Genomic DNA, 14,341 nt, shown 5'->3' on the forward strand with positions numbered 1-14,341 from the left:
GCAGACATCACTAATCAATCCCAACACACTTTCCTACTGGGCTCAGAAAGTTGCCTGAATACAATACTCCAAGCAGCAATTCCAATCACCTGGAGATTGGCAGTGAGCTATAAGCACTGGCCATCTCTTTATCCACACATGCATGTGTTCATCCATCAACCAAGAGTGACAGCCATATCCAGTAGTCTTTCTACATTGGCATGGACCTCAGTCAGCCTTATTTCAGTGTGGTTTGGATAATCCCCCATCCCCAGACCCTCACAATCAACCCTAGTAGTAGGTAAGGCAGGGATTATTACCCCCTTGGAAACAGAATAAACAGTTTCACCTCGAGCAAGGCTGCTTCCTTTCCAACTTGGAGAGATCAAGCATAGGGTGTCAGTACCTTCTCCCATCTGTAGAAACGATCAGCTTTTATGATCATGTCTACCAGGCTGACATGGTTGCTGCGGGCGGCCACTGCCAGGGCGGTTTTTCCTTGCTGCAAGTAAGAAGCGAGGAGGGAAGCCACAGTTTCTACAGGAAGGATCTAGCACCGTCTACAAACCCTGCTGCCCAAAGAAAGCAGTTCCCAAAAGTCTACACTGGAGAGCAGAAGGGCTTTCTGAGCATGACAAGAGAGGTGGAAAAGTCATAGGTTGAATAAAGTAATAATAATAATTCCAGCTACCACCTCTTGTGTTTCTTTAGAATTTAGGAAGCCTTAGAACAATGAAACACAAGCCTGCATAACTCCAACATTACCTGTGAAATAGTTGTTACCAGCCCCATTTCTCGGATGAAACAAGAGCCCAGAGATGGGGCTTGGGCTTATTGTGTCCTATTTGCCCACCTCCCCTCAGTCTCCCAGCTCCATGCCTCCTGCACAGTGCTGGCCTCAGCCACTCCTAGGACCTGTGGGGAAATGGGAAGCTCCTCTTGGAGTGTGGTCAGTTGCCCTGGGGCCCAGCTGAAAGCAGGGAGCCCCTCCCAGGTCCAGCCTCAGGGCCTGGTCTGCCTCCTCGCCCCCGACCCTCCCCATCCCACCTGAAGGGCTGGCCTTGCTGGGCCACATATACAAATGCCATTCTTTTCATGAGCCTGTGACCTCCCAGATCTCCAGCCACCTGAGGAGGTAGCTACCTCAGAAGGGTTTGTGGAATGCTGATGTGCTGCTCCTCCACTCCCCAACCCCACTCCCCACCAGGTGATTTAAATGCTGAGGGATCTCAGAGAAGGCAAGGGAAGGTAATAAAGGGGCAGGAAGTCTTCCTAGAGGAGGTTGCATTTGTGCTAGTATATAGGGATGGGAGGCCTTGACACTCTGAGAGCAGGAGGCATTTCAGCAGGGTCTCTGGCAAACAGGGAGCCATGAAAGCATGAAAGGGAGGCTGGTTGTGAGCAGAGAAGTACCTTATCTCTCAAGTTTAAGTCAATCCCCGCAACCAGGAGCATCTCCGCTATGTCCTGCCAGGCGTGCTCCGCAGCAAGGTGGAGGGGCGTCTGCTGCCTCTGCGGAAGAAGCCAAGGGGATGGGAGGATCAGAAAGGCATACAGGGTGGGCCAGGCTCAAAGCCAAGACAGGACCAAAGTGGGTACACACCAAGCTGGAACTTAACAAAGGATTATAACTTCTCTAAGAAGTTATGGGAGGCAGGGAGTAAACTAGGTTTAATAATGAACATAATACTCAGCAGAGAACAAAAAGGTGGAAAGAATAAAGAAAAAATATTACTTGATAACCCACCTAAGTCCAGCTCTGTAATGATCCTGTATATTATATTTATAGTTTTACATATTTGAGATCATCCTATATATATACATTTTGCATTCATTTTTATACTTAACATAATACTTTCCACATATTATAAACTCTTATAAATGCTGTTTTTAATAGCTTTATAATAGTCTACATCCATACCATAATTTACCTAACACTTCTCAGTTTTTAAATTTTGGGGTCATTTTCAAATCAAGGACTGCTAAACAGTACTGCAATGAATATCTTTATGCATATTTCTCAAAGCTGAATTCTCAGTCCTGCAAAAACTGACCATTTTAACAGTCTACAATATATCCTGCCAAATTGCTTTTTACTCCTAGTGGTTCTGTGTGCCAGCACTGAGGACTATATGGTTGGGAGGTGGATTGTGGAGATAGGGATTTAAAAAGGCTCCTGACAGATCACAACTTCAGGACTCAGAGGCCTCTTGTCATTACACAAGACTGCTTCATCACCTCTTCCCTGGGAATTTTCCTTAAGGATAACAGACAGCAAAAGGAAAAGGTTGAATGTAGGGAGACGTTTACTGCAGTGTTATATATATCATGGCAAAAACTTGAAAACCACCAACATGTTCAAAATAGAAGAGTGGGTAATAAAACGAAGTTACCTTTAACAAATATTCGAATAGCTTTTTACAAGCTAAAAAAGCAATTCTTCAGCTCTGGTGCCATGCTGATACACCGCAGTCCAGCCCTGCCAGCCCAAGAGGGTGCCAGGCTCCATGGGGCCCAGATGGTTTCTGCAGCCACTTACGTTGTCAGTGGCATCCAGGTCACTGCCGGCATCAATGAAGAGCTGGACCAGGATGGGAAAGTTGTACCTCACAGCGAGATGCATTGGAGAGGCACCCTGCTGAGGAGGGAGACATGCGGATCAACTGACGTGTCCCTCCCAGGACTGCCAGGCTGCAGGCGGGTGCTGCAGGATGGGAGTATGGCGGGGTATGGATAGTGCTTCTGGGTTTGGCGGTGGCCTGAGGTATTTATAGCCCCAAAGCCTGAATCCCTAGGGTCCAAAACTTATCCTTAAGGTGGGCAGGGACCTGAAGACCCAAGTTTGAGATTTTGCTATGCCAAGAACTCACTAGGTGACTTTGGGCAAGTCATTTCCCTTTTCTGCTACTTTTCATCAGGAACAGAAAAAGAACATTAGGTAGAAACTAAGGAATCTGGAAAAAGTATGGATTTCAGTTAATAATAATGCATTGACAATGGTTCATTAATTGTGACAAATATACCATACTAATGTAAGATGGTATTAATAGGGGAACTGGATGTGGGGTATATGAGAACTGTTTGTACAACCTTTGCAAGTTTTATGTAAAATTATATATATTCTAAAACAAAAAGTTTATTAGAAACTGCAGGACACTGTGAATAGTATGCTTTAAAAGGGGGGCGAGGGTGGAGAGACCCACATGAATATGCCCAACCGATTTTTGACAAAGGTACAAAAGCAACTCAGTGGAGGAAGTTAGATAGCCTTTTCTATAAATGGTTCCAGAGCAATTGGACCTCCGTAGGCAAAACAAACAAACGACATAAGCCCTTTGACTGAAACCACACATCTTACACAAAATTAACTCAAAATGGATCATAGGAGGAAAACTTCAGGATCTAGGACTAGGCACAGTTCTTAAATTTGACACCAAAAATACGACCCAAAGAAGGAAAATATTGATAAATTGGATCTTGTCAAATTAAAAGTGTTTTGCTCTGCAAAGGATCCTGTTAAGAAGATGAAAAGACAGGCTACAGACCAAGAGAAAATATTTGCAAGTCACATATCTTACAAAGGCTAGTTCTAGAATATAAAAAGAACTCTCAAAACTCTACAGTTAAAAATAAACATTTAGAAAATGAGCATAAGACATGACTAGACAGTTTACTGAAGAGGATATACAGATGGCAAAAAAGCACATGAAAAGATGTTCAACATCATTAGCCATCAGGGAAATACAAGTTAAAACCATGATGAGATATCACTACACACATATCAGAATGGAAAAAATTTTAAAAAGCGACACCACCAAATATTGACAAAGATATGGAGAAACTGGATTACAAGTACATTGCTGCTGGGAATGTAAAATGGTACAGCCACTCTGGAAAACAGTTTTGGAATTGTTTATAAAACTAAATATGCAATTACCATAGGACCTAGCAATTGCATTCTTGGCATTTATCCCAGAGAAATGAAAATGTGTGTTTATACAAAAATCTATACATGAATGTTCATAGCAGCTTTATTCATATTAGCCCCTAACCGGAAACAACCAGATGTCCTTCAACAGGTTCCTGTAAATCATTACAAAATAAAAAATAACCCAAGAGAAAAATGGTCAAAGGCTATGAACAGACATTTGATTAAAAAGGGAATACAGAAGACTCTTAAAAGGAATATAAATTAATACCGCATGGAGATAAAATTCTTCACTCATCAGATTGGCACAAATCCAAAAGCTTTGCCAAATGTGTTGACAAAGCTGTGGGGAAATGGGCACCATTTTATATTACTGAGTGAGTATAAATTGATACAGTCCATAGAGACAGCAATTTGACAGTATGTATAAAAAGTACAAGTGCAAGTGCCCTTTGACCCAACAAATCTATGTCTAGACATTTATTCTACAGATATAATTCCACAAATATGGAATGATATATGTGTAGATTTTTGTTGCAGTATTGCTTGTAATAGCAGAAGATTAGAACCACACTTATATAGAAGACAATTTAATAAATTATGGTCCAACCATGGAGTGGAATACTATGCAGCTATAAGAAAGAATGAGGAGGTTTTTAAATATATATACTTATATGGAAAGATCTTAAAGATATAGTTATGTGATAAAAGCAAGATGCACATTCTCCAATAAAAGGTACTGGTGCTTCTTGGAGAAATTGATTCTAGGACTAGGGCAGGAAATATATAGGATGAGTCAGGAGCATCTTGTGATAGAAAGTAAAGAAGTGCTCAAAAAAACACAGTGATGTACATACACACTTACTAGAATGACTAAAAACCAGGACACTGACAGTACCAAATGCTGGCAAGGATGTGGAGCAACAGGAGCTCTCATCCAAGGCGGTGCCCCCTTGGGAAACAGTTTGACAGTCTCTTACAAAACTAAAGATGCTATTACCATATGATCCAGCAGTCATGTTCCTTGGTATTTACCCAAAGGAGTTGAAAAGTTATGGCTCATAAAAACCTATATATAGATGTTTATTGCAGCTTTATTCATAATTGCCAAAACTTGGAAGCAACCAAGATGTCCTTCAGTAAACAAATGGATAAATAAACTGTGGTGTATCTAAACAATGGAATATTACTCAGCACTAAAAAGAAATGAGCTATCATAGCATCAAGCCATGAAAGGACATGGAGGAGCCGTAATGCATATTACTAAGTAAAATAAGCCAATCTGAAAGCTAAAAAGAAACGAGCTATCATAGCATCAAGCCATGAAAGGACACGGAGGAGCCGTAATACATATTACTAAGTAAAATAAGCCAATCTGAAAAGGCTATATAATGTATGATTCCAACTATATGACATTCTGGAAAAGGCAGTACTATGAAGACAGTGAAAAGATTATGGTTGCCAGAGGCTGGGTGGGTGTGGGTAGGGGTTGAATAGTCAAACAGAGGATTTTTATGGCAGTGAAAACATTCTCTGTGTTACTATAATGGTGGATACATATCATTATATATTTATCCAAACCCATAGAATGTACAACACTAAGAGTGAACCTAATGTAAACTATAGACCTTTTTTTTTTTTCAATTGGAAGAAAAATGTAAAACCTAATATACAATATTGGTGAGAGGAGTAAGAAATGTGTGGCCCACACACTGCTGTGGCTCTGCACATTGGCACAAGATTTTTAGGAAGTGATTAGGTTTATATATCAAGAACTAGAAAGATGTTCACAACCTCAAATGCCCACTTTTGGGAATCTTTCCAAAAGAAAATTTACATGCACGAATAAAGCTGTACCACTGGTATTGACAAGTAAACTCGATGTCATACCTTGTTAAAGAGGCTATTAAATCATGACCCCTCTAATATCAGACCAAATGTCATCATCAAAAGCTATGCAGCAATACAGAAATGCTGTATTGCTGGGCACAAAATTATATATATATATATATTATAATTCTAACTATACTAAAATAGGTAATTTTTTAAAAATTGTTATAGAGTAAATAAAAAAGCATATCTGTGGGTAGTAGATAATGGATGATTTTATTACATTTTCTAAACTTCTTTTAATGAATTTTAAAGTGTAATTTTGTTGGCAGATTTAAATTAATATTTGAACATATAGAGAGACATATTGTGTTCTATATAGGAAGACTAATTATTAAAATCATTTAAATGATCTCCAATTAGTTTACAGTAGTACAGTGATTAATCTAAATCTTTAATTTTTTGACAAAATTACCTTAAATTTCAATTGGAAGAATAAACAGGTGAGAATATAAAGGGATAAAAAAATTATACTAACAAGAATAATTAAGGGAGACTATTATATATGACTTTAAAACAAATTATAAGGCAACAATAAAATAGTATGGTACTGGCTCAAGATTAGAAATACAACTCATTAAAAAAGAATCTTTCACCCAGAAATAGAACCCATCATATATCAAAATGTAAATATGTGATGATGGAAGGAATGAAAAAGCACTAAAATATGTTAGAATTATTTAATAAATACACTTGAGATAGAGACATAAAAAATTGTGGGAGGAACATCTGTTATTAATATATCACACCATATGTAAAAGTACATTTTAGGAAGATTAAAAAGAAACATCAAACAACTAGAATATTACTAAATTAAAATTCAAAGCTTGTGTCAAGAATAATTTTGATTTCATAAAAACTTACACCTTCAGTATGTCAAAAAATTATAAGAGCAAACAACATACATGATGGTCCAAAAATTAGTTTAAAAAAAAACACAAAGGAAAAACTCACCATTAGGGCAAAGGATCTGAAGAAATAACTCACAACAGAAGAACAAACTAGAAAAATGAGTTAATGGGAAAAGTTCAATATAATCTAAGAGATTTAAAATAAAACAATAACAAAGAATCATTTAACTACAAAATTGATTAATATCTAATATTGGTGAAAGGTCACTCAAAAATGACTAGGAGCTACATGCTGTGAACTTTCTGGAAAGCAATTTAACAACTTATATCAAAAATCATAAAAATGTTTTTATTAGTTGTCCTAGAAATCCAGTTTGGAAAATTCACATATAATACAAAAGAAATAAAAAATTATACGCCATAAAGATGTTCATGAAATCAATATTTATAGTGGCACAATCAGAGCCAACTTAAATATCCAACAGTTGAGGAACTGTTAAGTAAAATGTGATGTGAACACTGGACCACATCTGGCATGGTCAGCCCCTAAAAACAGCTACTAGGAAAACTGCAGCAACTCTGGATACCTGGGCTGGGTAGACTCCACTGGACTAGAGTCAAGATTCTTGCGTCTTGATGCGGAAAAACAAATAAGCATCCCCCTTTCCAGAATTCTGCCTTAGCTTAGATTCATTCTAGTTGGAGGTGCTGAGGAGAAACTGAGAGGGAATAAAGTATTGCTTTACTAGAGCTTTGGGATTAAGGATGCCTTTTTTCCTCTATATTCCAATAAACTGTGTTACACTGTCTTTACAATAATTTTAAATAGAGTATTTATTTCAGCTATATGAAATGACCTCTTTCTAATTTAAATAATAGATAGTTCCTCATTTATGTAATGAGAATAATAATAGGACCTATAGATAAGGAAATAGAGGCCCAGGGAGGTCAAAGCTGCTCGCTGAAGGTCATTTAGTTTTTGAGTGGCAGACCCAGGCCGCAAAGCCGAGTTGTCTGACACCGAAGTCCACGTCTTAACCACAAGGTTCCCTGTCATCTATGGTATACTATGTGTACCACAACATAACAGGAAAAAAAATGAACAACCAAGAGGCTAGATGTATAATAAAAAGATCATTACTAAGACCCAATGGATAAATGAGTGGAAAACAGGAGCAAATTCACTCGGGAAGAAGTGCAACCTTGGTTTCTAATCCTGTTCCACTAGAACCTTATTTGATTTTCCTACCTGCGGCCAGCTTCCCTGGTCCTGGGCCCCACCCCCACCTCCCACCCCAATCAATGAGGTCGTGGAAGACTTTGCAGAGGACACTCCCTTCAGCCCAGGCCCCACACTTACATAATCAGCTACATTGGTGCAGCCTCCTGCATGGATGAGGGCCCGGGCCACATCCTCAGAGCCTCCAAGGGCTGCGTAGTGCAGGCCGCTCTGTTCCTTCTAGAGGAAAACAGGAATCATTGCAATGTCCCCTCACAGTGAGTTTACGAAGCACTTTGGGATTCATTATTCCATTTTTGTCTCATACTCTCGTTCTCCCGGACTACTATCCCCCTTAAACCGTGAGGCTGGAGAAATCAATGACTTGCTGAGGCCTGGTGTCTAGTAAAAGGAGCTCATTATGGTCTCAACTTTTTCTCACTTCCTCTCACAAACTCTGACACATAAGTCATGTGTATCTCCGACACATGCAGAGTATAGACTCTGAGGACATGTTTTCAAAGAAGGGGACAGTAAGATTTGCCAGTACAGGGCAAACCCTACCTGGCATGCACTGCCCAGCTGGAGCTGGTCTCAGGGTGTCCCAGCAGGACTTGCCAGGGCCAAAGCAAGGGCTTCCTCCCGGAAGGGCCTTCTAAGTGCTCTTCTTCAGTCAGAGCCAACCCCTGGCCCAACAGCGACCTCACATGAGATACCTCCCCACTCTGCCAGGCCAGCCTCACTAGGTGACCAACTATCTCAGATTGCCTGGGACTGAGGGTTCCCTGGGATACAAGACTTTCTATTTTAAAACCAAGACATCGTGGAGCAAACTGGAACAAGTTGGTCACCCTCTCAAAGACTGTCTGAGTGAGTGCACAGAGTGGGTGGGAACCAGGCCATCTCTCATTGATAAATGCATTCACTTTGGGTTTGCTCCCTTCACAGAGACCCTGATGCATGACACGGAGGGGTAGGAGTGTCCATACAGAACGGGGCCTCTGCCAGAAACCAAGACTAGAGCACAAGGCCCAATGCAGTGGGCAGCTCCAACCCCACCAATGGCCACCAGCTGGACACCAGCTGGATACAACCTCCCCAGTCTCGAAACTCCTATGCTGTTACTGTTAGGAAGCCCTCCCAGTGCTGGGCACAGAGAAAGGGCCTCATTGACCAAAGAGCAACACCAGAAGGACACATTTGGGTGCCCTAAAGCAGCTACTTTCCTTCTCTGGGCCTTGGAGTCCCTCATACCCTCCACTCCCATACTCCTAGGCTAGTAGCTCCAATGCCTTCTAAGGGAGTTCTGTAAGTGTTTTGTAGCTTATAAAGCATGATTCACAATTAGGAAAGTTTAACATTGATATTATTAAATTTACATTTGCCATTTTGCTATTTATTTTCTATGTCTCCTATCTTTTTTGTTCTTATTTTCTCCTTTACTTTGTGTCAAATATTTTAGCATACCATTTCAATTCCTGTTTTCAAACTAGTTTTGCTATCATTTATATTTTATTATGTATTATCAATATTATTTTTGCCTTATTTTTGAAATTTGGAACAAATAGCGAACAGATACTGAAGCCATTCAACCAGCCAAGAAAGACTATTTGTCATTGATCTAAAAGTAAAAAGCAAAACAAAACAAAAACACAAATACCAACTCCTTACTTAAAGAAAGACCACAACCCACCTTTCCAGGGGAGAATTTCTAGTGACTGACTTAAGGAAATACGATGAGGAGGAAGAGAAGAAGCCTGTCCCAGAGTAACACCCAGGCCCCGGTTTGAGGGCTGGTGTAGCCCTTCACAGGTGGGCCTCATAATGGGGAACCACCCCACACTGGGTGGGGCAAATCTTCATGACCGAGTCAGGAGATTGGCTTCTCAAACTCAGTTTTGCTTCTTACCAGCTTGTGACCAGGAAAAGTCACTGAACCTCTCTAAACTTCACTTTCCTCATCTGTAAAATGCAGGGGACATTTTTCTGAAGTGATAGTTATAAAGGTGTTTTGTGAACTATCAAATGCCTAATGATAAAAAGACACAAACAGATGTTGAGTTTCTATTCTGTCCTGGGCACTGTGTTCATATTCGAGCTTCACAGAAATGTAAAAAAGTAAGTATATATCATCCCCATTTTATAGTTGGGAAATGAGGCTCATAGAAAATAACTTTCCCATATCACACAGCTCAGAAGTGAAGAAGCCAAGACCAGAACCTGGGCCTGCTGCCTCACAGCCTCTGCTCACGATGTTCAGAAATCATTATGGCTGCTACTGTTACCACGGTTTAGCTCAGCAGCCAAGGGCAGACATCAGTCATGAGGAGGCCTGGCTACCTGGGTGAGGGCGTTCACGCTGCTCCCAGCCTCCAGAAGGAGCCGCACACAGTCGGGGTGGATCCCTTCAGCAGCTGCGTGCAGAGCCGTCAGACCTTCCTGAAACACACAGGAGAGGTATGAGGATGGCAGGAGCCTAGAACGCCCATATGCCAGGCTCCGGGGCTCTCTGAGCTCTCCACTGTCCTGTTACTGAGGACAGTGAACTGGTTTTTGTGGTTCCCTGAGCCTCACACCTGATTTTCTCACTGTGAGGGGCATGTGGTACATTCACCCCTCCTCCATACCCGTGTTCACATGCTCCTCACCCTCCAAGCTGCCTCACTCCTGCTTTCTGTCCATTCCCTCCTACTCCAGGAAGCCATCCCTGATCGTCCTGGCCACTGAGACTTCTCGCATCTTTTGAGCACACAGCCTGTGTATGACTTCTTGGTAATCCCTCATGCCTCGGGCCCTACAAAGCCTGGATTTTTGTGCTGCTGCTTAGCTTTTCCTGGTGGGCTAGTAGTCCAAGAACATGTCCCTAGCTCCTGGCTTCAGGGCCTCTACGACAGAAAACTAGGCTGCATCACTGGTGGGAGTTCCTTAAAGGCAGGGAGTGAGTGTCATGCATCTCTGCGTCCTCCAGGGGGCAACTCACCACATTCCTCTCCTCCAAGTCCAGCCTGATGTCCAGGAGTCGCTGTAACACAGCCAGATGGCCCCGGCCAGCAGCCAGGTGCAGGGCTGTGTTCCCCTCCTACAGGGAGAAGGGGCTGGGAGAATCATAGATCCTCTCAGGCTCTGGGGACCCGCTGGAGCCATCCCCTTATTTCACAGACATGGAAATTGAGGTCCAGAGAAGGCAAGTAACATCTTCGGGGTTGCAGAGCAAATCATGAGTTGCTGCAACACAACCAGGTGGACTCTACAAACTGTAGCCTTGCGTACTAAGCCAGTGCCACCCTGCCCCCTGAGAACTGTGCGAAAAACTACAACTCAGGGCACTTTCAAGGGCCAAGTCCTGGTCTCTCTTATACTACAAGGCAGACACATTACTTTTTAAAAAAATCCCTACCTTCCATGTTCCTGTCTAAAGTTAATCCCTTGCTGGGGACCCCAGATCACCATCCCCATCCTCTGCTTAAGGCCACAGCTCCAGGGACTCTCCCTGTGCTCAGGCTGTACCCAGCCAGCCACATGGCCCAGTCACTTGCCTCCTTGTCTTTGTTCAAGATGTTAGCTTTTCATTGACTAGTGTGGCCCGCCCTGACATAATTTAAAACTGGAACTCCCACCCCTGTCCTCCTGATCTCCTTATCCTGCTCAGCTTTTCCTTTTTCCCATAGCACTGATAACCTCTAACAGTTTATAATTTACTTGTAACTACGCTTATTATTTATTGTCTGACTCTGCAGTTAGAACTTAAGCACCACAGGGCGGAGATTTCTTTTTTGTTCTCTAAAGTGCCTAGAATAGAGCCTGCAGCACATGGCAGACACTCAAAGGTATTTGTTCAGTGAGTAAATAATGTGATGGAGAGCTTAACCTGTGTCTTTTGGAAATTGAAAGCCAAAGGACTGAGAAGTCCAAAGGTGACTGTGACAGAGCCGAGAGAGTGGAGCGGGTGGGGTAGGGCAAAAGGCACAATATTTTTGTATTAAAAGTGGCCCCTGCTGAGGGGTTGTCCTCAAAGGGATCTTACTAGGACACCTAGAGGGGAAAGGACAGCTGGAAGTGGCCAGCCGGAGAAACAGTATGTCCCTAAAGAACCACAGAAGGCAAGGATACCTGAGGAACCCACGGAAACATACAGAAGGGAAGATCCAGCTTTGGCCATTCATCACATCCAGAAGGCCCCTTGGACACATCTAGCTGAACCAGTCATGGGAGCCTCCTAGCTCAAGCTCTTTCCTCATCCTGGCCTGTCGCAGTACCTTCCTGAGGTAAGAATCAGCACATTCACATTTAGGCATAGATCTTTAAAGGGCCCGATGAGGATGTGAACATATACCAAAGCCAAAGCAGTACTTAAAAGAGTTAAAAACATACCCACCCCATGATAGATCCCACACATACATAAAACAGCTATAACTATCTTATGGGATCAAAGATGAAACATTTAAGTTTCCCTTATGATCATCATCATATTATATTAATAAATAAACTTAAGTTTAAAAATTCCCCTCAGCGGCTTTGTTCCGCTGCTCTCCCACCCTCTCCACTCACTGCAGCAAGCAAGGATCAGGCTGTGGGGCTGTGGCCACAGTGTGAAGTCTCTGTGTTCAAAGAGACACAGAGAACGTGAGTGAACGGAGGCGAGCCCGACACGTGCCCCCAGCGAACAGGGCTGTGGAGACAGGGCAGGGCTTTCTCTTTCCTTCTGGGTTATTAATATCCACATCTTGTCCTTTGAAGATGCAGGTGGCACGAACCCCCTACTAGGGCTGGGCAGGGCAGGGCACTCAGAGGCAGGAGAGGCTGACAGTAGGAGGGCTTGGCCTTGGGCCCAGTGCCTTCTGCCCTCCACCTGTGGGGGCGCCCAGCCTCTTTACATCTGTGAGGTCCTGTCAGCATCTCCCTAATGTTCCCAGTGGAATTAATCACTTTCTCTGGGCTCTCAAAGCCTCCCTACCGTTACAGCACCTGAGGCACGACATGCGTTGTCATTGATTCTGACAAGTCTATCCCCCTATGCAGCCATGGGGTCCTAGCAAGAGTTAGACCTTAAGTGGCCCAGAACCTTGTAAAGCTTACTTACTGTGGCCCCTCCCCAGATGAAATACTCCTCATCTGAAAATATAAAACTCAACAGGGCCATGCAATTTCAAATGCTTCTTTCTAGAATTTCCAATTGCAAGGGTTCTGGGTAAGTTCATCAAAGCTGGACTTTCTTGTTTTTCTTTTGGTTTTGGTGCTCCTGCTCTCTCGGGGCCCTAAGTAGAATCATTGTTTTGCCTCCTGGGTAGATGTGTCCTGGTAAGGGCTGTCATCGATCCCTCTTTGTATTCTCAGTTCCCAGCACAGAACATGGCCATTTCCAGAGACAGCCATGTTTCCGAAATGAAGGAAATCAGCCTAATTCAAGTCTCAGGATCCGACTCGGTCTTACTCAGTCTTCATCCCTAAAGGATGAGTGTGGACAGACAGATTTGTCGTAAACCCAAGGGCTCAGTGCCCCAGGAGGCAGCTTGGTGAGAGCGAGGAGCACAGGGCTAAGGCATCAGTGGAATCAGTGGAATCATTGTCTGCTCAAACCCACTCTAGGCAGCACTACAAACGATGCTGGTTCCAAACCCAATTGACATTTGTCTTGCTGTATGATCTTGGCTAAAGTATCCTCTTCTCGGAGGGGGGAGTGGGAAAAATAAATAAATAAAATGTTTAAAATAAACAAGTAAATAAAAAATAAAGTATCCCCCTCTCTGGGCCTCAGTTTCCACATCTGTAAAGTGAAAAGGTTGAAGTAGCCTTTGATATAGATGCCTTCCGATTCTAAGATTCTACAGTGCATTCGTCTGTGAACTCTGTCACTAGCTTAGAAACAGGACTTCTTCTATTCTGGCCAAAGACATTAATCAGAAAATTAAAAATGGAGTTTGTCCCTTTGATGAAATCATTGTTTAGAATTTGCTGCAACATCTTTGCCTAAGGATTCACGAAGGTCCATTGCCACGAGTCATTTGTAGGGTAGTCCCTTGAGGCCCCTTCTCAGATAGGTGAAATCTACTCTGAAAGAAATGCTCCCTTGTCAGTGTTCTTATTCTACTTTTGCCATTACCATAGTAAATTACTAAATCATAAAGAAAACAAATAACCACAGATGTATGGCTACCAACCCCCTAACTCTTCCCATGCCCCCTAACAACAGACGTCCTCAGTGGAATCACTGTCTGCTCAAACCCACTCTAGGCAGCACTACAAACCAATTCGATTTGCCATCCTGACTGCCTGCATTAGCTCATAGCTCTTTACTAGGATTGTGGCATTGAGTTCCTTGAGTAAGAAAGGAACTCAATGGGCATCTCTGTGCTCCTCCCTGTAGCACAGGGCAGGCCCATAGAGTGTGCTCAAAAAAGGCCTACTGTCATGGGCATCTCTGTGCTCCTCCCTGTAGGATAGGGCAGGCCCATAGAGTGTGCTCAAAAAAGGCCT

At 42.7% G+C, this 14,341-nt stretch overlaps 1 protein-coding gene across 1 annotated transcript in view; it reads right to left on the reverse strand.

The window, feature by feature from the left end:
• The window catches only part of ANKDD1A (ankyrin repeat and death domain containing 1A), a 41,157-nt gene that overhangs the window by 5,659 nt on the left and 21,157 nt on the right, over positions 1–14,341 (reverse strand). The window contains exons 7-12 of the mRNA XM_025038962.1: positions 10,848–10,946; positions 10,208–10,306; positions 8,009–8,107; positions 2,519–2,617; positions 1,393–1,491; positions 386–481 (exon numbers count right to left, since the gene is read on the reverse strand). Coding sequence (XP_024894730.1) covers positions 386–481; positions 1,393–1,491; positions 2,519–2,617; positions 8,009–8,107; positions 10,208–10,306; positions 10,848–10,946 — 591 coding nt within the window. The remainder of the gene's footprint in view (positions 1–385; positions 482–1,392; positions 1,492–2,518; positions 2,618–8,008; positions 8,108–10,207; positions 10,307–10,847; positions 10,947–14,341) is intronic.

Source organism: Pteropus alecto, unplaced genomic scaffold (genome assembly GCF_000325575.1).
Source record: "Pteropus alecto unplaced genomic scaffold, ASM32557v1 scaffold86, whole genome shotgun sequence".
Taxonomy (NCBI): domain Eukaryota; kingdom Metazoa; phylum Chordata; class Mammalia; order Chiroptera; family Pteropodidae; genus Pteropus; species Pteropus alecto.